This window comes from Bufo bufo, chromosome 9, assembly GCF_905171765.1.
Source record: "Bufo bufo chromosome 9, aBufBuf1.1, whole genome shotgun sequence".
NCBI classification, from domain to species: domain Eukaryota; kingdom Metazoa; phylum Chordata; class Amphibia; order Anura; family Bufonidae; genus Bufo; species Bufo bufo.
Window position 1 is genome coordinate 106,015,043 of NC_053397.1, and position 23,018 is coordinate 106,038,060.

Sequence of the window (23,018 nt, forward strand, 5' to 3'; positions counted from 1 at the left end):
CGTATATTGTGGACCCATGCGAGTCAGTGTGGTCCGCAATATGGGCACAGATGACTTATTCTGACAATTTTATGTAATCAAAATAAGGTAGTAGAATTTGTTAAGCGAGAGAAATATAATCCCGTAAGTGCCATTTGACCTTTATAGTGTAAAAGCCACAGTTTACTGGGATTGTATTCATTTCTGCATGTCAGTGTATTCCCAGGGCTCCTAGCCTCATTTCCCTTTCTCACAACTGTACCTATATACCAGGCATCCTCAAACTGCACCCCCCAGCTGTTGTAAAACTACAACTCCCACAATGCCCTGCTGTAGGCTAATACCTGTAGGCTGTTCGGGCATGCTGGGAGTTGCAGTTTTGCAACAGCTGGAGGGCCGCAAATTGAGGATGCCTGGTATATACAGTCCACACATATTTCATAGAAGGATAGTTTGTGTTTGAAGCCCTGGAGGAAACTAGAATATACAAAGGAAACACGGTGCAGATGTTATAAACCCACCGCTCAGTTGTGACCACCACCTCACTGTGCTGATGATCTTTCTTATGCTTCCTAAATACTAATAAATAAGAATTAAACATTGATTTCAACCTCATATAGCAGTGATGATGAAGCTCTTAGAGACCGAGTGCCCAAACTGCAACCCAAAACCCATTTATTTATCGCAAAGTGCCAACACGGCAATTGAACCTGAACACTACAGTCCAATACAGTGCATCTTCCATGTACTTTATCATTTAGCTATAACATCCTGCCTACATTCAGTGCGCTGCCTGCGCTGTTCATAGTGCGCCCAGCGCTGATGAATGGCAGGAAAAGTGTCACTCTAAGGCATATTGGTACACCATAGACCTTTTCCAGGGTGCAGGTGCCCACAGAGAGGGCTCTGAGTGCCGCCTCTGCCACCCGTGCCATAGGTTCGCCACCACTGTCATATAGCATGTTAACGGCTCATGCACACGAGCGTGTTATTGCTCATGCCCATCCAAACAGTTCAGGAGTACAACCACTATCCATATGCCTTGGGGCTTATGAGTGTCACAGAGGACTTGGTGAGCCCAACTTGTCCATGTGTAACAACATGACCATTCATTTGAATGCATTCATGTAATACTACACATCAGGTGGACCGTTCGGCCAGATGGGACTTTATGGAATTATACAACATATTTAAAAATGTCTTCCAAGGCAGCAATTGTGCTAAAATAATAAAAGAATGCCTATTCACCTATTTCATCCCTGCTGCGGCAGCCATCATGTCATCATTTTGGTTGCCCTGATAATGTGCCTGTATACCCCAGACATCAGAGTCAGTGGGCTAATGATTGGCTGAAGCGTTCATGCAGAGTACACCGCCACGTCATCACTGCAGCCAATCATATCATCAGATTGTTATGAGGAGTAACAGAGGAACGGCACAATGCAGGGTTCTAAGAAACGGAGTCCTCTTTCATCATTTTTATATTCACAAGGAGTATGTAAAAGCTGATACTATTTCTTAAAAAGTAGCTTTTTGGACTTTTTGCTGAATCTAGTGTTGCCAGTCATTAAACTGAAAGTTAAAAGAAATATTTCAAAGTGAATTAACACATTTCCAAATGTGTGACAATTTCTACCTTTGTTATGTTTTAGGGCAGCAACGGATCACAACAGCGATAACACCACGGCTGTGTTACGAGAATGGTTGAAGAGTGTACAAAAACTGTACCATTATATTGAATGGAGGCCTATGGCAGAACCACAGTAAGTTACCTAGATTCCTGATTGTGAGTGGAACACAGAATACTTACCCTGAGACCCATTTCTACAATGTGAACATGGCCATATAAAAATCACAGCCTGTGTATGACCTCTCTTCAGCCTGATAGCAGAGAGTGGCCTGGATTCACCTGCACACATAATGCGATCTCACAACATTCATCAATTCCATTATCTTTTATGCACTTTTTCTACACCAGGATCCATAGCAGGGATCAGCAACCTCCGGCACTCCAGCTGTTCTGAAACTACAACTCCCAGCATGCTCCATTCACTTATATGGGAGATACAAGAACAGACAAGGAAAGTTTGCGTGCTGGGAGTTGTAGTTTCACAGCATCTGGAGGCTGCTGACTCCTGATCTATAGGGAGTGTCTTTTTGTTCTCAGTTGCAATTTTACTGTTATTTTTTTTATTTATTTAAAAGTTACATGACTAAAATGTTTCTGAACCCTAGCCAAACAGTAAGCCGCACTACTTCTCTTCTTGCCACGTTTTTCAAACTGACATACATGTTGCAAATGGCTCTTAATTCTAGCACACAACAGGTAAGGTTACTTTCACACTTGCGGCAGTGTGATCCTGCATGTAGTTCTGTCGTCGGAACTGCCCGCCGTATCCGCCAATCTGGCTGCGACTGAAAGCATTTGTGAGACGGATCCGGATGCGGATCCGTCTCACAAATGCATTGCAAGAACGGATCCGTCTCTCCGCTTGTCATGTGGACAGACGGATCTGTCTTGTATCTTTTTTGACATTTTTACCGGTCTGCGCATACGCAGGCCGGAAGGACGGATCCGGCATTCCGGTATTTTGAACTAATGCATTCCTATGGGGAAAAATGCCGGATCCGGCATTCAGGCAAGTCTTCAGTTTTTTCGCCGGAGATAAAATCGTAGCATGCTACAGTTTTATCTTTTGCCTGATCAGTCAAAACTAATGAACTGAAGACATCCTGATGCATCCTGAACGGATTACTCTCCATTCAGAATGCATGGGGTTATGCCTGATCAGTTATTTTCCAGTATAGAGCCCCTGTGACGGAACTCTATGCACCGGAAAAGAAAAACGCAAGTGTGAAAAGTACCCTAAGGGCTCTTTCTGCGTTCTTTTCTTTCGGCATAGAGTTCCGTCGTCGGGGCTCTATGCCGGAAGAATCCTGATCAGTTTTATCCTAATGCATTCTGAATGGAGAGAAATCCGTTCAGGATGCATCAGGATGTCTTCAGTTCCGGAACGGAACGTTTTTTGGCCGGAGAAAATACCGCAGGATGCTGCGCTTTTTGCTCCGGCCAAAAATCCTGAAGAATTGCCGCAAGGCCGGATCCGGAGTTAATGCCCATTGAAAGGCATTGATCCGGATCCGGCCTTAAGCTAAACGTCGTTTCGGCGCATTGCCGGACCCGACATTTAGCTTTTTCTGAGTGGTTACCATGGCTGCCGGGACGCTAAAGTCCTGGCAGCCATGGTAAAGGGGAGCGGGGGAGCAGCATACTTACCGTCCGTGCGGCTCCCCGGGCGCTCCAGAGTGACGTCAGGGCGCCCCAAGCGCATGGATCACGTGATCACATGGATTACATCATCCATGCGCATGGGGCGCTCTGACGACATTCTGGAGCGCCCCGGGAGCCGCACGGACTGTAAGTATACCGCTCCCCCGCTCCCCGCTCCTACTATGGCAAACAGGACTTTAATAGCGTCCTGGGTGCCATAGTAACACTGAAAGCATTTTGAAGACGGCTCCGTCTTCAAATGCTTTCAGTACACTTGCGTTTTTCCGGATCCGGCGGGCACCTCCGGCAACGGAAGTGCATGCCGGATCCCAACAACGCAAGTGTGAAAGAGGCCTTAGGCTCTAAAAAGTGTGCAAATACAGGTGAAACTTGAAAAATTAGAATATTGTGCAAAAGTCCATTTATTTCAGTAATGCAAATTAAAAGGAATTGCATTAATGCAGCTTAAAATTAGAATATTGTGAAAAGGTTCAGTATTCTAGGCTCAAAGTGTCACACACTAGTCAGCTCATTAATCCATACCCCCTGAGCAAAGGGTACCCGAGATTGTGACTTTGGGGTTTCATAAGCTATAAGCCATAATCATCCAAATTATAACAAATAAAGGCTTGAAATATCTCGCTTTGCATGTAACGAATCTATCTCATATATTAGTTTCACCTTTTAAGTTGCATTACTGAAATAAATGAACTTTGCACAATATTCAAATTTTTCGAGTTTTACCTGCATAATGATCAATTTACAGCCAAAAGTCTTGAGACTGACACAAACTTTGGTTTTCACAAAGCTCGCTGATCTTTTTGTCAGATGTTCCTATAGTAAACTGAAGTACAGTGATAAGTTTTTTCAACTTTTATTGACAAATGCATCAAGTTTACACTAAGACTTAGGCTACTTTCACACTTGCGTTCGGGGTTCCGCTTGTGAGTTCCGTTTGAAGGCTCTCACAAGCGGCCCCGAACGGATCCGTACTGCCCCAATGAATTCTGAGTGGATGCGGATCCGCTCAGAATGCATCAGTTTGGCACCGTTTGGCCTCCGTTCCGCTCAGCAGGCGGACACCCGAACGCAGCTTGCAGCGTTTTCGTGTCCGCCTGGCCGTGCGGAGCCAAATGGATCCGTCCAGACCTACAATGCAAGTCAATGGGGACGGATCTGTTTGACGTTGACACAATATAGTGCAATTGCAAACGGATCCGTCCCCCATTGACTTTCAATGTAAAGTCAGGAGTCCCTATTAATATACCATCAGATCGGAGTTTTCTCCAATCCGATGGTGTATTTTAACTTGAAGCGTCCCCATCACCATGGGAACGCCTCTATGTTAGAATATACCATCGGATTTGAGTTAGAGCGTGAATCTCAGATCTGACAGTATATTCTAACACAGAGGCGTTCCCATGGTGATGGGGACGCTTCAAGTTAGAATATACTAAAAGAACTGTGTACATGACTGCCCCCTGCTGCCTGGCGCTCCTCCTACTGGTAAGTGAAAGGTCTGTGCGGCGCATTGCTTATAGCACAGAACTTTCACTTACCAGTAGGAGGAGCGCCAGGCTGGTCACAGACATTGCAGGTAAGTATAATGCTTCTAAAATTGCTAAGTAACCATGTCAACCAGGACTGCAGTAGCGTCCTGGTTGCCATGGTTACCGATCGGAGTCCCAGCGATTAAACTGGGACTCTGATCGGAACTCTCCGCTGCCACCAATGATGGGGGGTCGGTCATTTTAATTAGGGGGGGGGGGGCAGCCGCACTGGCCACCAATGAGTTAAAAACAGGGGGGGAGGGAGGGGGGCCGGCCGCACTGGCCACCAATGAATTAAAAACAGGGGGGGAGGGAGGGGGGCCAGCCGCACTGGCCTCCAATGAGTTAAAAACAGGGGGGGAGGGGGGGGGGGGCCGGCCGCACTGGCCACCATTGAGTTAAATACAGGGGGGGGAGGGAGGGGGGGCCGCACTGGCCACCATTGAGTTAAATACAGGGGAGGGAGGGGGGCCGCACTGGCCACCAATGAGTTAAATACAGGGGAGGGAGGGAGAGAGGGCGGGGTCTGCCCCCTACTGCCTGGCAGCACCTGCCAGGCAGCTGGGGGCAGTCATGTACACAGTTCTTTTAGTATATTCTAACTTGAAGCGTCCCCATCACCATGGGAACGCCTCTGTGTTAGAATATACTGTCGGATCTGAGTTTTCGCGAAATGAAAAATCTGATCTGAAAAAAACAGTTATGCAAACGGATCCGTTCTGAACGGATACAAGCGTTTGCATTATAGGAGCGGATCCATCTAAACAGACACCATACGGATCCGCTCCGAACGCAAGTGTGAAAGTAGCCTTAGAGGGTCATTTATTAAACAGAAATACACCTAAATTAGATTGGTCCTTTGAGCCGCAATCTGCGACTTCTCCCCGCTCACGCCAGGTCTAAAAAAGAAGTGGACATGGTGTGGGCGGGGAAAGGGCCCGTTTCTTTTTTGGTATAGAAAATGGTCTAAATGTAAGACAGCTAGGAAGCTGTCTTACATTTTGAAGCGGCAGTGGATCCGCCATCAGCACAGGGCTTTATTAAGACCGGTGTCTGAAACGCTGGTCTTAATAAATGTGCCCCTTAATATTTATAGTGTTCGCTCTGGCATGCTGGATATCAGTGAATATAAAAAACAGAAAGAGGAGGCAGCGCCTCATGTGTGGTATGGCTTTACAGACAGATATAGAGAGATAATTTGTTGTGCTTTCCAAAGGCTGTCGTGATAGAGTCCCAACAACAAAAAACGCCTTGCTGGTGTTTTTTTATATAACCCAACCAGCATCCGGGATAGGGCCTGACTGCAGCCTTGGTTCCCAACTGCACTTTTTCTGAGACAAGGAAAAAAACTAGAAAATGCTGGAACCACTTGTTCAGCGCTGTCAGGCACGATGTCGACTCCGGAGATAGAGCGCATCATCAGTTGATGTCAGGGAGGTGTGCCCTGCACTGACATACAGCTGATGACCTCAGAGCACACCCGATCACTGCCCTCGAGGAGGTGCAGGGGGGATTCTCGTGCAGCGGACCTCCTGCCACTCAACAAGGGCCCGCCCGAAACTACGCCCCCCATTACCGGCGGAAGCACGCTCAAACTGTGTTTTAAATAGAACCTCATGTTTTGTATGTATGCTTAGTAGAATATTGCTCTGATAAACAGGGCAATACACATTCGAAACGCGTAGACTCTAATAAATCGGTTTGAAAGCCGGGCATACACACTTGAAACGATTTTCAACTGTATAAGGGAGGGAGCTTGTTACTACAGTGCCGCTCCCACTGATGTCACTCAGGGCAGCTCCCTTCACCACACAGTTGACGGGCCTGTGTAGTTCCGATGCTGGGGGTGTGGGCTGTCGGACCCCTGATGATTAGCTAGTGAAGACCTATTCTGAGGACAGGCTATCAATTAGTAAAAGCTGGACAACCCCTATAATCATTTATACGTAGCAGATCCTGGCATAAATACTCAATACAATGTGCCTCTTGAAAATATTGTACGTCCTGCACTGAGTTAAGTAATTTTTGCATAATGACCCCTGAAATAATTCATACATAGTACACCTTGAAAATGTATATGTAGCCCTTCCTGAATTAAATAATTTATACATAGTACCCCTAAAATAATCTATATGTCCTGCAGATTAATAATTTATATGTAGTGCCCCTGAATTAAGTAATGTATACATAGCGCTCCATGAAATCATTTATTTATAGTTTCGCCACACACACACGTCACCTTACATCACAAAAAGTGTAATAGCAAGCGATCAAAAATTCATATCCACTCCAAAATAGTGCCAATAAAACCGTTCTCTCATCCCGCAAAAAATGAGCCTCTACCTAAGACAATCGGCTAAAAACAAAAAAAAAAAAAAACTTACTCTCAGACTATGGAGATACTAAAATGTTTTTTTTTGGTTTAAAAAAGGATATTATAGTGTAAAACCTAAATACATTTTAAAAAGTAGACATTTTAGGTATTGCCGCGTCCATAAGAATCTGCTCTATAAAAATAACACATGACCTAACCCCTCAAATGAACACAGTCAAAAAAATAAAATAAAAAACGGTGCCAAAACAGCTATTTTTTGCCAAATTTTCCATTTTAATAAATTTTTTCTGTTAACAAAGCAAGGGTTAACAGTCAAACAAAACTCTATATTTATTGCCCTGATTCTGTGGTTTTCAGAAACACCCCATATGTGGTCGTAAAATGCTATAAAGCCAAACGTCAGGGCACACAAGGAAAGGAGCGCCATATGGTTTTTGGAAGGCAGATTTTGCTGGACTGGTTTTTTGACACCATGTCTCATTTGAAGCCCCCTTGATGCACCCCTAGAGTAGAAACTCCATAAAAGTGACCCCATCTAAGAAACTACACTCCTCAAGGTATTCAAAACTGATTTTTACAAACTTTGTTAGCCCTTTAGGTGTTCCACAAGAGTTATTGGCAAATGGAGATGAAATTTCAGAATTTCAATTTTTTGTAACCTTGCCTCACAAAAATGTAATATAGAGCAACCAAAAATCATATGTACCCTAAAAATAGTCACAAGAAAAATGCCACCTTATCTCTTAGTTTCCAAAATGGGGTCACTTTTTTGGGTTTTTACTCTAGGGATACATCAGGGGGGCTTCAAATGGGACAAAATCTGCCTTCCAGAAACCATATGGTGTTCCTTTCCTTCTGCGCCCTGCCGTGTGCCCGTACAGTAGTTTATGACCACATATGGGGTGTTTCAATAAACTACAGAATCAGGGCAATAAATATTGAGTTTTGTTTGGCTGTTAACCCTTGCTTTGTTACTGGAAAAAATGGATTAAAATGGCCAAAAAATTTTAATTCTGAAATGTCATCTCCATTTGCCAATAACTCTTGTGGAACACCTAAAGGGTTAACAAAGTTTGTAAAATCAGTTTTGAATACCTTGAGGGGTGTAGTTTCCAAAATGGGGTCATTTTTTTGGGAGTTTCTACTCTAGTGGTGCATCAGGGGGCTTCAAATGAGACATGGTGAAAATTAACCAGTCCATCAAAATCTGCCTTCTAGAAACCATATGGTGTTCCTTCCTTCTGCGCCCTGCCGTGTGCCCGTACAGTAGTTTCCAAAATGGGGTCATTTTTGGGTGGTTTCTATTATGTAAGCCTCACAAAGTGACTTCAGACCTGAACTGGTCCTTAAAAAGTGGGTTTTGGAAAATTTCTAAAAAATTCCAAGATTTGCTTCTAAACTTCTAAGCCTTGTAACGTCCCAAAAAAATAAAATGGCATTCCCAAAATGATCCAAACATGAAGTAGACATATGGGTAATGTAAATTAAGAACTATTTTTGGAGGTATTACTATGTATTATAGAAATAGAGAAATTGAAACTTGGAAATTTGCAAATTGTTCCAAATTTTTGGTAAATTTTGTATTTTTTAATTAATAACAATGACATTTTTTTTTTACTCGTTTGACGTGTTTTAAAGTTATTCACACATAAAGTGACACTGGTCAGATTTGCAAAAAATGGCCTGGTCCTTAAAAGGGTCCTTAAAAGGGTATTCTCAACACGCTATTTGATACTTACCTGCTCCCCGCGCGCTGTCCACTTCCTGGTTTCGGCAGGGGGCGGGCTCCATCTTGATTGAAGTCTTCTTCCTGCCGGGCCGCACGCTGTACTGAACGCGCACGCCGAGGCCGCGCATGCGCCCTGGTGACTTCTTCCTGGCAAGTATACTATACTGGCCAGGAAGAAATCACCATAGCGCATGCGCGGCCTTGGTGTGCGCGTTCAGTACAGCGTGCGGCCGGCCGGGAGAAGAGAAGAAGTCGTCTGCGCACACGCGGCCACCGCGATTCCTGAGAAGAGCGGTGGCCGTAACCAGGGGAGACGGAAGACAACAGTCAGGTAAGTATATGTTTATTTACTTCTAAGGGGAATTTCTTAATTAAATATATTTAGAAAAATGATCACTGTTAAATCATTAACAGATTTAACAGTGATCATTAAAATGAAATACCCCTTTAAGGTGAAAATGAGCCCGGTCCTTAAGGGGTTAAAAATGATTTTAGGGATTTAGGTCACAAGCTTAGGGAAAGGACCTCAAAGGTAATATTTTCTGAAATACTACCTGTACCATGAGCCATACAAGAAAGGCAGCAGGAGATTAGGGAGGTTAACAAGTGGCTCAAGAACTGGTGTAGGAAGGAGGGGTTTGGGTTCCTGGAGAACTGGGCCGACTTCTCTCTCGGCTACAGGCTCTATCGTAGGGACTCGCTGCACCTCAATGGGGAAGGGGCAGCTGTGTTGGGGGAGAAGATGGCTAGAATGTTGGAGGAGTGTTTAAACTAGGGACTGAGGGGGAGGGTAATTACGTTATAGGATGGGAACATAGTGCAGATAGAGACCGGAGGCAAGGTAGTGGGACTGGGGAAGAATGGAAGGAGGGAGTAGAACAGCTCAGAAGTAAAAGTGTAGGGTAAAAAATATACATAAACCTCTTAAATGTATGTATACTAATTCCAGAAGCCTGACTAATAAAACTGGTGAACTGGAATTAGTGATGTGGGAGGCTGAAGACCTGGCTGGATGCTACCTATGACTGGGCGGTTAATGTACATGGTTACAGTCTGTTTAGAAAGGATCACCAAAAACGGAGAGGGGGAGGGGTCTGCCTTTATGTAAAGTCCTTTGCTAAAGCCCACAGATATAAGTGAGGGACATGAACATGTGGAGTCACTGTGGGTAGAAATACATGGAAGCAAAAACAATAATAAATTACTAATAGGAGTTTATTATAAACCACCTAATATACCAGAGTCCACAGAAAATCTACTACTAAACGAGATAGACGAGACGGCAAATCATAATGAGGTCGTTATTATGGGGGACTTCAACAACCCAGATATAGACTGGGAAACTGAAATTTGTATATCTCATAAAGGAAACAGGTTCTTGGCAATAACCAAAGACAATTACCTTTCCCAACTGGTTCAGGACCCGACTAGAGGGACATCCATACTGGACTTAGTATTAAGCAATAGACCTGACAGAACAACAGATGTGCAGGTTGGGGGACACCTGGGAAATAGTGACCATTAAGTTATAACCTTCCAATTATCATTCAACAGAGTGTTTCTTCAGGGAGGAACAAAAATACCAAACTTTAAAAAAGCTAAATGTAGCCAACTAAGAGAGGCCATAGGCCTAACTAACTGGGACAAAGTCCTCAAAAATAAAAATACAGCCACAAAATGGGATATTTTTAAAAGCATCCTAAAATCTAATTGTGAGAGGTACATACCTTATGGGAATAAAAGGTTACAGAGCAAGAAAAAAACCAAAGTGGATAAATAGAACTGTAAATAAAGCACTAAATGACTAAAAGAAAGCATTTAAATCACTAAAACAGAAGGGTAGCGAGAAAGCACTGCAAAATTGAATATGTAAAAACAAATAAAAGCAGCCAAACTAGAGACCGAGAGATTAATTGCCAAAGAGAGCAAAACTAACCCTAAAATGTTCTTTAATTATATAAATGGTAAAACGTATAAATGTGAAGGTGTCGGCCCCCTTCAGAGTAATGAGGGGGAAGTTGCAGAGAGCGATAAGGAGAAAGCAAAGCTATAAAATATTTTTTTCTCCACTGTATTCACTGAAGAAAATAAACTGTCAGATGAAATGCAGAATGTAAAAGTAAATTCCCCATTAAAAATCCCCTGTCTGACCCAGGAAGAAGTACAGCGGCATCTTAAAAAGATTAAAATAGACAAATCGCCAGGACCGGATGGCATACACCCCCGTATCCTAAGAGAATTAAGTAATGTCATAGCCAGACCATTATTTCTGATATTTAAAGAGGACCTTTCACTACAATAAAAAATCAAAACTAAGCATGCAGACATGGAGAGCGGCGCCTAGGGATCTCCCTGCACTTACTATTATCCCTGGGTGCCGCTCCGTTCTCCCGGTATAGGCTCAACTGGGAGGAGCCTGCCGGCGTCTCCTTCTCCCAGGCTGTAGAGCTGGCCAATCGCAGCGCTCAGCTCATAGCCTGAGAGGTTTTTTTCTCTCTCAGGCTATGAGCTGAGCGCTGCGATTGGCCAGCACTCCAGCCTGGGAGAAGGAGACGCCGGCAGGCTCCTCCCAGTTGAGCCGAAAATCTGAAGATACCGGAGCTTATACCGGGAGAACGGAGCGGCGCCCAGGGATAATAGTAAGTGCAGGGAGATCCCTGGGCGTCGCTCTCCATGTCTGTATGCTTAGTTTTGATTTTTTATTGTAGTGAAAGGTCCTCTTTAAGGACTCTATACTGACAGGGAGTGTTCCACCGGATTGGCGCATAGCAAATCTGGTGCCAATATTCAAAGAGGGTCCAAAAACAGAGCCCGGAAAATATGGGCCAGTAAGTCTAACATTTGTCCTGGATAAACTGAAGGTTTTCTAAGAGATGCTATCTTGGAGTACCTCAATGAAAACAAGCAAATAACGCCATATCAGCATGGCTTCATGAGGGATCGCTCATGTCAAACTAATTTAATCAGTTTCTATGAGGAGGTAAGTTCTAGACTTGACAGCAGCGAATCAATGGATGTCGTATATCTGGACTTCTCCAAAGCATTTGACACTGTACCACATAAAAGGTTAGTATATAAAATGAGATTGCTTGGACTGGAAGAAAATGTCTGTATGTGGGTAAGTAACTGGCTCAGTAATAGAAAACAGAGGCTGGTTATCAATGGTACACACTCAGATTTGGTCACTGTCACTAGTGGGGTATAAACTGTGTAAAGTAATTAACACGTAAGAGGACAGTATACTGCTACAGATGGATCTGGATAGATTGAAGGCTTGGGCAGATAAGTGGCAGATGAGGTTTAACACTGACAAATGTAAGGTTATGCACATGGGAAGGAATAATGCAAGTCACCAGTACATACTAAATGGTAAAACACTGGGTAACACTGACATCGAAAATAATCTAGGAATTTTAGTGAACAGCAAACTAAGCTGAAAAAAACAGTGTCAGGCAGCTGCTGCCAAGGCCAATAAGATAATGAGTTGCATCAAAAGGGGCATAGAACATAGTCCTACCACTTTACAAATCACTAGTCAGACCACACATGGAGTACTGTGTACAGTTCTGGGCTCCTGTGAACAAGGCAGACATAGCAGAGCTGGAGAGGGTTCAGAGGAGGGCAACTAAATAAAAATTGGGACTACAGTACCCTGAAAGATTATCAACATTAGGGTTACTCACTTTAGAAAAAAGACGACTGAGGGGAGATCTAATTACTATGTATAAATATATCAGGGGGCAGTACAGAGATCTCTCCCATCATCTATTTATCCCCAGGACTGTGACGAGGGGAAATCCTCTGCGTCTGGAGGAAAGAAGGTTTGTACACAAATATAGAAGAGGATTCTTTACGGTAAGAGCAGTGAGACTATGGAACTTTCTTCCTGAGGAGGTGGTGATGGTGAGTTCACTAAGGCTGGGTTCACACGGGCGAGATTTCCACGCGTGTGCAATGCGTGAGGTGAACGCATTGCACCCGCACTGAATCTGGACCCATTCACTTCTATGGGGCTGTGCAGATAAGCGGTGATTTTCACGCATCACTTGTGCGTTGCATGAAAATCGCAGCATGCTCTATACCAGGCATGCTCAACCTGCGGCCCTCCAGCTGTTGTAAAACTACAATTCCCACAATGTCCTGCTGTTGGCTGATAGCTGTAGGCTGTCCGGGCATGCTGGGAGTTGTAGTTTTGCAACAGCTGGTGGGCCGCAGGTTGAGCATGCCTGCTCTATACTGTGCGTTTTTCATGCAACACAGGACCCATAGAAGTAAATGGGGCTGCGTGAAAATCGCAAGCATCCGCAAGCAAGCGCGGGTGCGGTGCGATTTTCATGCATGGTTGCTAAGATGAAAGTCTATTCACTGTATTATTTTCCCTTATAACATGGTTATAAGGGAAAATAATAGCATTCTTAATACAGAATGCTTAGTAGAAGGTCAATTGAGGGTTAAAAAAAAATAAAAAATTAACTCACCTCCTCCTCTTGATCGCGTAGTTGCCGATCTCTTCTTACTTCTTTAATCATGAGCTGCTGGCTACAGGACCATGGTGATGGACCATGAGATTGGACCATGTGATGAGCTCAGTGACATCACCACAGGTCCTTTGACAGGTCCTGAAGAAAGAACAGGAGACCGGCAGCTACGCGATCAATTGGAGGAGGTGAGTTAATTTTTTTTTTTAACCCTCAATTGACCTTCTACTAAGCATTCTGTATTAAGAATGCTATTATGTTCCCTTATAACCATGTTATAAGGGAAAATAATTACATCTACACAACCTTGAACCCAAACCTGAACTTAAGTGAAGAAGTTTGGGTCTAGGTACGACCTTCAGTGTTTTATCACGCGCGTGCAAAACGCATTGCACCCGCACGATAAAAACTGAACAATGGAACGCAATCGCAGTCAAAACTGACTGCAATTGCGTACCTACTCGCGCGGGTTTGTCACAATGCACCCGGGATGCATCTGGAGCCTAAAGGTGACGCCCGTGTGAACCCAGCCTAAAGAGTTCAAGAGTGCCTGGATGTACAGTATTTCTGGAGTGTAATAATATTACAGGCTATAGCTACTAGAGAGGGGTCGTTGATCCAGGGTGTTATTCTGATTGGAGACGGGAAGGAATTTTTCCCCCCCTTAAGTGGGGAAAATTGTCTTCTACCTTACATGTTTTTTTTGCCTTCCTCTGGATCAACTTGCAGGATAACAGGCCGAACTGGATGGACAGATGTCTTTTTTCGGCCTTATATACTATGTTACTATGTTACCATCTGCTGGTTAAGATGCTGTACGCCGCCGTGCTATATGACGTGTAGTCACTGTGCCATGTGGCAGGGGGTGGGGGACTAGGGGCACATCCTGTTCAGGGGCCACCGGGGGATTCATCTATACCAGGCATGCTCAACCCACGGCCCTCCAGCTGTTGTAGAACTACAACTCCCACAATGCCCTGCTGTAGGCTGATAGCTGTAGGCTGTTCGGGCATGCTGGGAGTTGTAGTTTTGCAACAGCTGGAGGGCCGCAGGTTGAGCATGCCTGATCTATACCCCTGTGGGCCAGTCTTAGCCTGATGACAGCTGTATATAGTGCCCTGGAAATAGACATCACATTGTAACTGGGTGACTTTCTCTGAAGGCTGAGGCAGGGGAAGACATTTAGTAAGATAAGGAATCCCAAAAGTGACGTGCAGCTGCTTATCTCCCCCTGCTCCATCCACATTCACAGTCAGCAGAGCAGAACGAGTGTGTGATGGGGGAACGTCTTACAGCTCCACAGGGTACAGTCATCCATGCCAGTTTCTAGTTGTATATGACTTATAGAATTCCCTTGTACTTCACTTATGTGCTGCATGTAGTCTGTCATTGAGAATATTACTATGAAACCAAGCATAGTGACCGGTAGGGCCTGCTGAGTGCAATAACACGGTGCAATCCATTGCTGCCTTCCAAAGAAAAAGACTTCTGATTCAGTAAATGTAAATGGAGGGTCCTAGCCCTTCAGTGCACTCTAGCTGTGAAACTATTCTGTTGAAGCCCCTCCTTATTGATGATGTGGCCAGGCGTTTGAATCCCTCTCCCTGTCACGGCGGACGTGACTCAGACTAACAGATAAATCACCAACCAGGCTCTAGGCGAGAGGCAGGGGAAGGGTCACCTCCTAGCTAATCCCTGACCTCTCTCCCTGCACTGCTCAGCCCACCTGCAGACCTTGGTGGTAGGTATGATGTTTCCCCGTGCTTGGGCTGAAACACCCTAAATTCCCTGAGATGGTGAAGAGGGGAAAAAGGAGAAGCCTGCTCGCACAGAACCTGGATGGGAGAGATGACACAAAACAATCAAACTAGAAACCACACTTATCTTTCTGAAGTGGAACAGACAACCTTCCTTCCTAGCTTCCAAGACCAAAGTGATTCCTATAATCCGCTCAGAGCACTGGGCAGGAGTGCTATTTAAACTAATGACCCCACCCAGTGCACCTGATGAGAGGCGGATCCAGCACGGCTCCAAAACAAAACACTAAACTCGTGCTGCTATTCTGGCCGACCTCCGCACATAGTCAGGGCACTCCCGCCCTGGCACTGTAATCTTGCACATGCACCATGCTGAACATAATCAGTACATCTACAGTACAGCAGGTACATCAGAAGAACTGTACTGTGCATGCGCCAATGACGTACGGCATGGTGGAGGCACGAGATTAGAGAGCTCGGACGAACAAGGCTTAAGATGCCTGGTCCTGTCAATAAACTGAGGAATGGAGGGGCTTCAGCAAAATAGAGTCAGCGCCAGGGTGCACTGTGGGGTTAAACCCTCATTTGTGGTCAGGACCTAAACGAGTGGAAGATGCCCAACCACCACCCCCCTACCTAATTGGCCTGAGGTGTGCCTTGGCCTCACTAGGTCGGTATGCCTGAAAAAGGGGGCATACCCTGAATGTGATGGTTGAATGACTGAATAAAGAATGGGAATGGGTGGGCAGGGGACGTCCGAATGCCGACGTGCTGCCTGGGAGAGCCAGACTGCTTAAGACAGGTACCGGCCCCTCCCACAAATCCAGGCTAGCCTGCGGCCAGCCTTAACACTTGTGGTCAGGACCTAAACGAGTGGAAGATGCCCAACCACCACCCCCCTACCTAATTGGCCTGAGGTGTGCCTTGGCCTCAATAGGTCGGTATGCCTGAAAAAGGGGGCAAAACCCACCAGTGAGGGAAGGATTGGCCTGAGGTGCTACTCTGCCAATGTACTGAATGCTTGGACCAGCTCCGCTTGTGGCTCCGGGATATACCATACAAAGCACCCCGAGCGCCAGCGCCCCAAGTGTTTAATGATATGCACAGGGACTCCATGCTTGGACGCTGCAGATGCCGCACCGATGCGGAAAGAATGCCCCGAGAATTGAGCCGGCTTTAATCCTACACTGGTCAACAGGATTCGAATATGTTTGATGAACTGGCTGGACGTCAGTGGACCAACAGGGAATGGAAGTAATGGGTCGGTGGGGCTGTGAAGACTAAGGGCCAGCAAGAGGTTGTCCAAGACTGTCACTGGACACCATGCGTTTGTGGTCTGGAAGAACTTAACTACATGGCCGGGACCTACCTGCCTTGTTTTGTTGTGAGGCAACTGCAAATGAGTTACTGCCCATCCTGACTAAATCTCCCTTGCGGAGAGCCACCGCCCCTTGTCTGGCCTGTGTCACTTCACCTGGTCTTAAAAACCCGTAAAACGCCAAGTACATCGCCGCCTTGATCACCAGGCTGGGAAGGACTCCGAATGGTGACAATGTGAGAACTTCCGACAGGCTACGAAACGTGTCCCCCTTAATAGGTCGACGGACCGACTTGACCGTGACCTGGCTTTTTTGAATGCCTCTGAGGATGGCCTTGATCGGGTGAGCTGAAAATATAGAGGGTCTGTCTGGCTCTTGAAGTGCCAAGAAAAATGCTGCACCCCAGCCAAATATAGCCTAATGGTGTTGTAGGATAAAGCCAATACCGAATGACAATAAGACACGAAAGCCACCATATACTTGACCTGACCTGTGTCACCTCTAGGATATGCCAACTTAAAGTTCGAAAAAACCACCCACGCTCGGCGGTACGACCGCAACGTACTGGCCGACAAAGACTTGGTAATGAGTGAACTGGCGACCACCATCAGAGAGTCTAATCCAAGACCAGCAGCCGCCAGTCCGGTACCGGGGTGCCCACTGAGTCTGCTTCTGGGTTCTGTAAGAAAAAGCGAGAAAAATCAAAACTAGATAAAGCATCAGCTGCAACGTTGCTGACCCCGTCCAAAAACAGGGCATGAAAATGAAACCCCTGTTCCAGAGCTATCCAGGTCAATCTACGCATGAAAGACATGATGAGTAACGATTTAGATCTGCCCTTGTTAATGATCTCTGCGGTCGCCATGTTGTCAGTGTGGAAAACCACCGTGTGACCCGACCACCTATGCCCCCAGACTATAGCAGCTGCTACGATAGGATAGATCTCGAACAATGCCGACATCTGAGAAAACACCGGCAACTGTAGCACGTGTGTGGGCCATGAGCCGGCGAACCAATGTGAGCCAAATATGGCCGCGAAACCTACCGAGGCAGCCGCGTCTGAAAATACGTGTGGAGAATCAGAAGTGGCCCTCGGAATAAACATGGAAATGCCGTTCCACCCATTGAGAAATCTGTCCCACATGAACAGATTTGCTCGGGCGTTCGCATTAAGATGCACTGATGCGTCCAAATCACTGGTCTGTTGTAATAAGACTAGCAATCTTGAAATGAATGATCTACCCTGAGGAATGATCCTCATGGCAAAGTATAACATGCCCAACAGACTGCAATTCTCTCTTGGTGCAAACCTGAGACATGAGCAAGGAACGGACACCTGATTTGATTCTGTCGAGTTTGTCTTGTGGCAGACTGGCTGACATGGCACGTGAATCCAGAGGGATCCCCAAGAACGTGACAACCTGCGCAGGCCCTTCTGTTTTGTGTTCGGCCACTGGAATGTTTAACTCCTTGAAGACCTGCAAGAGAACCTGCAAGTCAACAGGTGCCTGTGAGGGTTCTTCGATCAACAGAAAATCATCCAGGTAGTGAATGACATTCTGGCAACCCTGTTCCAACAAAATCCATTCCAGTGCCTGCGCTAACCTGTCAAACAGACTGGGGCTGCTCTAGGAACCAAACGTCAACTTGGTGGCGAAATAGTACGCATCTCTCCATTTGATGCCATGCCACTGCCAGAGAGATGGGCTAATGGGCAGCAGTTTGAACGCATCAGAGACATCTGCTTTGGACAGCCAAGCCCCCATGCCTGTCTGAAGAATGACCTGGATAGCCTGGTCTACGGAAGTATACTTCAAGGAAAATTCCTCGGACGGAATCAACGAGTTGAGACTAGGAACGTGGGAAGAATGTGGAGCAGACAAATCATAAATCAACGAAATTTATTGGAATATTTTCCCTGCACCACCCCCACCGGGCTCACCTTCCAAGTGCAGAAAGGAGGGGACTGGAAAGGACCAATGATGAAACCCTTGTCCAGCTCAACTGCCAAGAGTGAATCCACCAGACCAGCATGTTTAGAAGCCGACTGCAAGTTGGGGCATTCATGAGTCTGCTGGGGCAAGGTGAGGAGCCCAGTGTGAAACCCCCGTGAAAACCCTTCCACCAGGAATGTACGGAACGGCTGAACCGGATGAAGCCGCAGCAGCTGGTCTAGTGCCTCCACATTCACCCGGCTCAGTCACGCCGGCTTCAATGTGCAGACCGTGACCGGATGTGCCCTAAAACATGTGGCACAGACATGCCGGAGCCTGCACTGGCTGAAGTTGCAGATGGCGTAGACCACTGCAAACACAACAAACACCACAAAACAACAACAACAAACAAAAAAAAAAAACGAAGAAAGAAAAAGAGAAGAGAAAAAAAAAAAACAACCTGTTAACCCTACGACCTGCTGCCCGTAAGCTGACAAACAAGATGACGGAATCTAAGCCCCTCCCCTTCCCCCCCCCCCCAGCAGCGTGAAACGATTGAACGAAAAGCCTTCGAGGCTGACAGGGAGTATGATAGTCGTTTCCACTGACGTATGAAGCGAGCCCGAGTTTGTGTGAATCTGTGACGTGGCAGATTAATTAAAAACGAATACTGCGGGCTAAAGAACCTACAGACGTGGTAGGTGATGTATGTAAGTATAGGATTTGTGGAAAACAGACCGTATGATGTATGACACTAGTCTACGAGATGACACGGGGTGTGTATGTCGTGCGAGCGTGTAGCTGTATTGGCGGATGTACCTATGCTAGAGGTGTATGGATGAAGCTTGGTGGATAAAGGTTTTTTGTTTGTTTTTTTAATCCCAAAAAATTCTCTTTTTTTTTCTTTTTTTTTCTTTATTTGAACAACCCACTCTTTTTTTTTTTTTTTTTTTTACTTTATTTAACAATCCCCTTGTACCCTTTTTTTTTTTTTTTTTCCGTCAAACTGCCTGATGTGCGAACTATGTGTCTAAGGTATGTATGTAGTGTATGATGAGTGTCAAACATGTGCACAAGCAGCAACCTTGTAAGTAATCAACTCAGTAATGGCACCAGGACCCAGCTGCCAGAGTTTAACCTGCTGAGCCCAGATGACTCGCAGCCCCTGTATGAACTTAGATACAGGTTATGCTGAGACAGGCAATGAGCTCCAACTATGTGATAATGCTGCCCATTGGTGCCAAAACTTGAATTGCATGTGCCTGAACGCAGTGAGGAGAAGCGATCCTCCGGCACACTTCCCCCTCTCTACACACCCTCCTACCCTCCTCCACGTTGCCACGCTCCCCAAACAAACCAGTTATCTTGGAAAACGACCTGAACAGCTTGCAGACTGAAGGGAAAGGTACAACCGGCTTCTCTGAGATCCGACTCGTGCAGGACGCTTGCTGATGACGTCACACCCGGAAGTAGCAGACGTCCGAATGCCGACGTGCTGCCTGGGAGAGCCAGACTGCTTAAGACAGGTACCGGCCCCTCCCACAAATCCAGGCTAGCCTGCGGCCAGCCTTAACACTTCACTTAAGATCTCTTTTACATATTGAATCAAAAGGCTTTTTCTTGGCAAAGCAGCAATGGATGGAAAAAAAGAAAGGAGCATTTTTATTGCACTCTGCAGGTCCCAGTCTGACAACTTGACATAGTTTTAACTAACATTATAGTTAAACAATATTGTCACTGGGATGTACAGTATAATGAAAGCAGTACATTTCTCTTAAAACCCATGGCAGGATGATCCAAAACTTCTACATACTATATCAGACCAGCGGGGAGCAACACCCATCACCCCCACAGACCAGCTACTTTCGGCAGCTGCTGGTGCTGGAAACAACACAGTGGTTAGAAGACAGTTGTAAATTACGGCGTACATTTTATAGACCATTATCTCTGTTTGCAGGTCTTACACTGATGAATTTGGACCTAAACACTGGCCGGCTTCCAGATTTGCCCATGTAATGAAGCTTCGTCAGGCGGCGCTGCGCACTGCACGGGAAAAATGGTCTGATTTTATATTTGTAAGTGATAAAGCTTTCATGCTGTACAGCGAATACAGGGCAATGTCTTTTCTTTATTGTTGACTTTCTGTAATTATTATTTTGTAGATCAGATACCTAATTTCCTCATGCTTATATATCAGCTATGCCCAATGGTGTAATTCATACATGTTACATAATCAGGCTCAGGTAGCGGGCATCATCCGAGGAAGGTCATGTGCCAGAGGGCATAGCAGTGTGGAAGCTGCACATCTCGGGCATCTTCACCACCCACAGAAATGGCAGGGCTAGTAGAATCTGTATCCTCGTTGGTGAGCTTTATCAGGGCCACACAAGCCCTGGATGACTTTAGATTATACTTATATGCAGATTATTAAGGCTACTTTCCCACCAGCGTTTCTATTTTCCAGTATTGAGATCCGTCATAGGTTTTCAATAAAGGAGAAAAACTCTTCAGTTTTGTTCCCATTCATTGTCAATGGGGGCAAACCGTAACTGAACAGAACGGAGTGCTCCAATATGCATTCCGTTCCGTTTGGTTGCGTTCCCATACTGGAGAGCAAACCGCAGCAAGCAGCGGTTTTATTTCCGTCATGGGATGCAGATTTGTTTAACTCTGACACAATCTGACACAATAGAAAACGGATCCATCCCCCATTGACTTTCAATGGTGTTCATGACGGATCCGTCTTGGCAATGTTACAGATAATACAACCGAATCCATTCATAACGGATGCAGATGGTTTTATTATCAGTAACGGAAGCGTTTTTGCGGAGCCCTGCCGGATCCAGCGAAAACACTAGTGTGAAAGCAGCCTAATAAAACATGACATCATTACTTTCCAGAAGACGTGTAGCTGTTGTAGGTGACACGTAGTAACTCCCGATATGAGTGTCTTCATCTATGTAGTTATATGTATTGTCTATGCTCTGAAGAAAATAATGCATCTTTGATACTTTCTCCATCCAGTATGTAGATGCAGATAACTTTCTGACGAACCCACAAACCTTAAGTCGTCTGATGGAAGAAAACAAAACCGTTGTGGCCCCTATGTTAGAGTCCCGGACACTTTACTCCAACTTCTGGTGCGGTATGACACCACAGGTAAGTATTACAGATGAAAACATTATGTAAGAGTTGTAAGTATTGCAGAATGGTGAGCAGAATGATGTTTGGCGGCTTACTTTTACTAGTCTATGGCATTGCATACAGTTAGGGTATATTCACTGTATACAACGGAAAATCACTTCCTTTCATATGAATGGGTTGTTTCTGCACCATGCTATGGACTAGGACAGGCAAACAGGTTTCTGCAAATATTTGCTATGGGAACATAATGAAAGTGACCCTCTGGTCTAGGAAATACCACAACACTTACCCGGTGCCATTATTTTCATTTTTTCAGGTGCAGTTCCATCAATTCCCAGGCTTTTCATCTGCCATCCAAGATGGCCGCACCACTTCTCAGACACTGATACATACGCTGCGTTTTGTAGTCCAATATGCCTCCTGTTCTGTTGCTCTTGGATTGGCCAGCGCTGCTCACATGAGCATTGCTGGCCAATCCAAGAGCAAGGCTGAAGTGTCTTGGACTACTGATGCAAGATATTCATCAGGTAGTTTGAGAAGTGGTGCAACCATCTTGGATGACAGCAGAGGAGCCTGGGAATCAGTGGATCTGCAGCTGAAAAGATGAAAAAGAAGTCACTTTGTAAGGCCTCGTTCACACTTCAGTGTTTGGTCAGTGATTTGTGAGCCAAAACCAACAGTGAAGCCTACACAGAGATAAGGTATAATGGAAAGATTGGCACCTAATGGCACCTCTTCTGTGTTTAGAGCCACACCTGGTTTTGGCTCACAATCACTGACCAAACACTGAAGTGTGAACAAGGCCTAAGGCATCCGCACTGAATCCGGACCCATTCATTTATATGGGGCTGTGCACATGAGCGGTGATTTTCACGCATCACTTGTGCGTTGCGTGAAAATCGCAGCATGCTCCTCTTTGTGCGTTTTTCAAGTAACGCAGGCCCCATAGAAATGTATGGGTTTGCATGAAAATCGCAAGCATCCGCAAGCAAGTGCGGATGCGGTGCGATTTTCACTCACGGTTGCTAGGTGACGATCGTGATGGGGACCCGATCATTATTATTTTCCCTTATAACATGGTTATAAGGGAAAATAATAGCATTCTGAATACAGAATGCTTAGTAAAATAGTGATGGAGGGGTTAAAAAATAAATAAAAAATAATTTAACTCACCTGAATCCACTTGTTCGCGCAGCCGGCATCTCTTCTGTCTTCATCTGTAAGGAAAAGGTCCTTTGATGACGTCACTACGCTCATCAAATGATCCATCACCATGGTAATGGATCATGTGAATGACCATGTGATGAGTGTAGTGACGTCATCAAAGGTCCTTTTCCTTACAGATGAAGACAGAAGAGATGCCGGCTGTGCGAACAAGTGGATTCAGGTGAGTTAAATTATTTTATTTTATTTTTTAACCCCTCCAGCCCTATTTTACTTAGCATTCTGTATTCAGAATGCTATTATTTTCCCTTATAACCATGTTATAAGGGAAAATAATACAATCTACACTACAACTTTG

The 23,018-nt window shown here is 45.3% G+C and overlaps 1 protein-coding gene across 1 annotated transcript in view; it reads left to right on the top strand.

Annotated features, from left to right (window-relative positions):
• COLGALT2 (collagen beta(1-O)galactosyltransferase 2) overlaps window positions 1-23,018 on the top strand; it is a 175,064-nt gene that overhangs the window by 80,243 nt on the left and 71,803 nt on the right. The window contains exons 2-4 of the mRNA XM_040408284.1: window positions 1,632-1,742; window positions 20,310-20,427; window positions 21,377-21,511. Coding sequence (XP_040264218.1) covers window positions 1,632-1,742; window positions 20,310-20,427; window positions 21,377-21,511 — 364 coding nt within the window. The remainder of the gene's footprint in view (window positions 1-1,631; window positions 1,743-20,309; window positions 20,428-21,376; window positions 21,512-23,018) is intronic.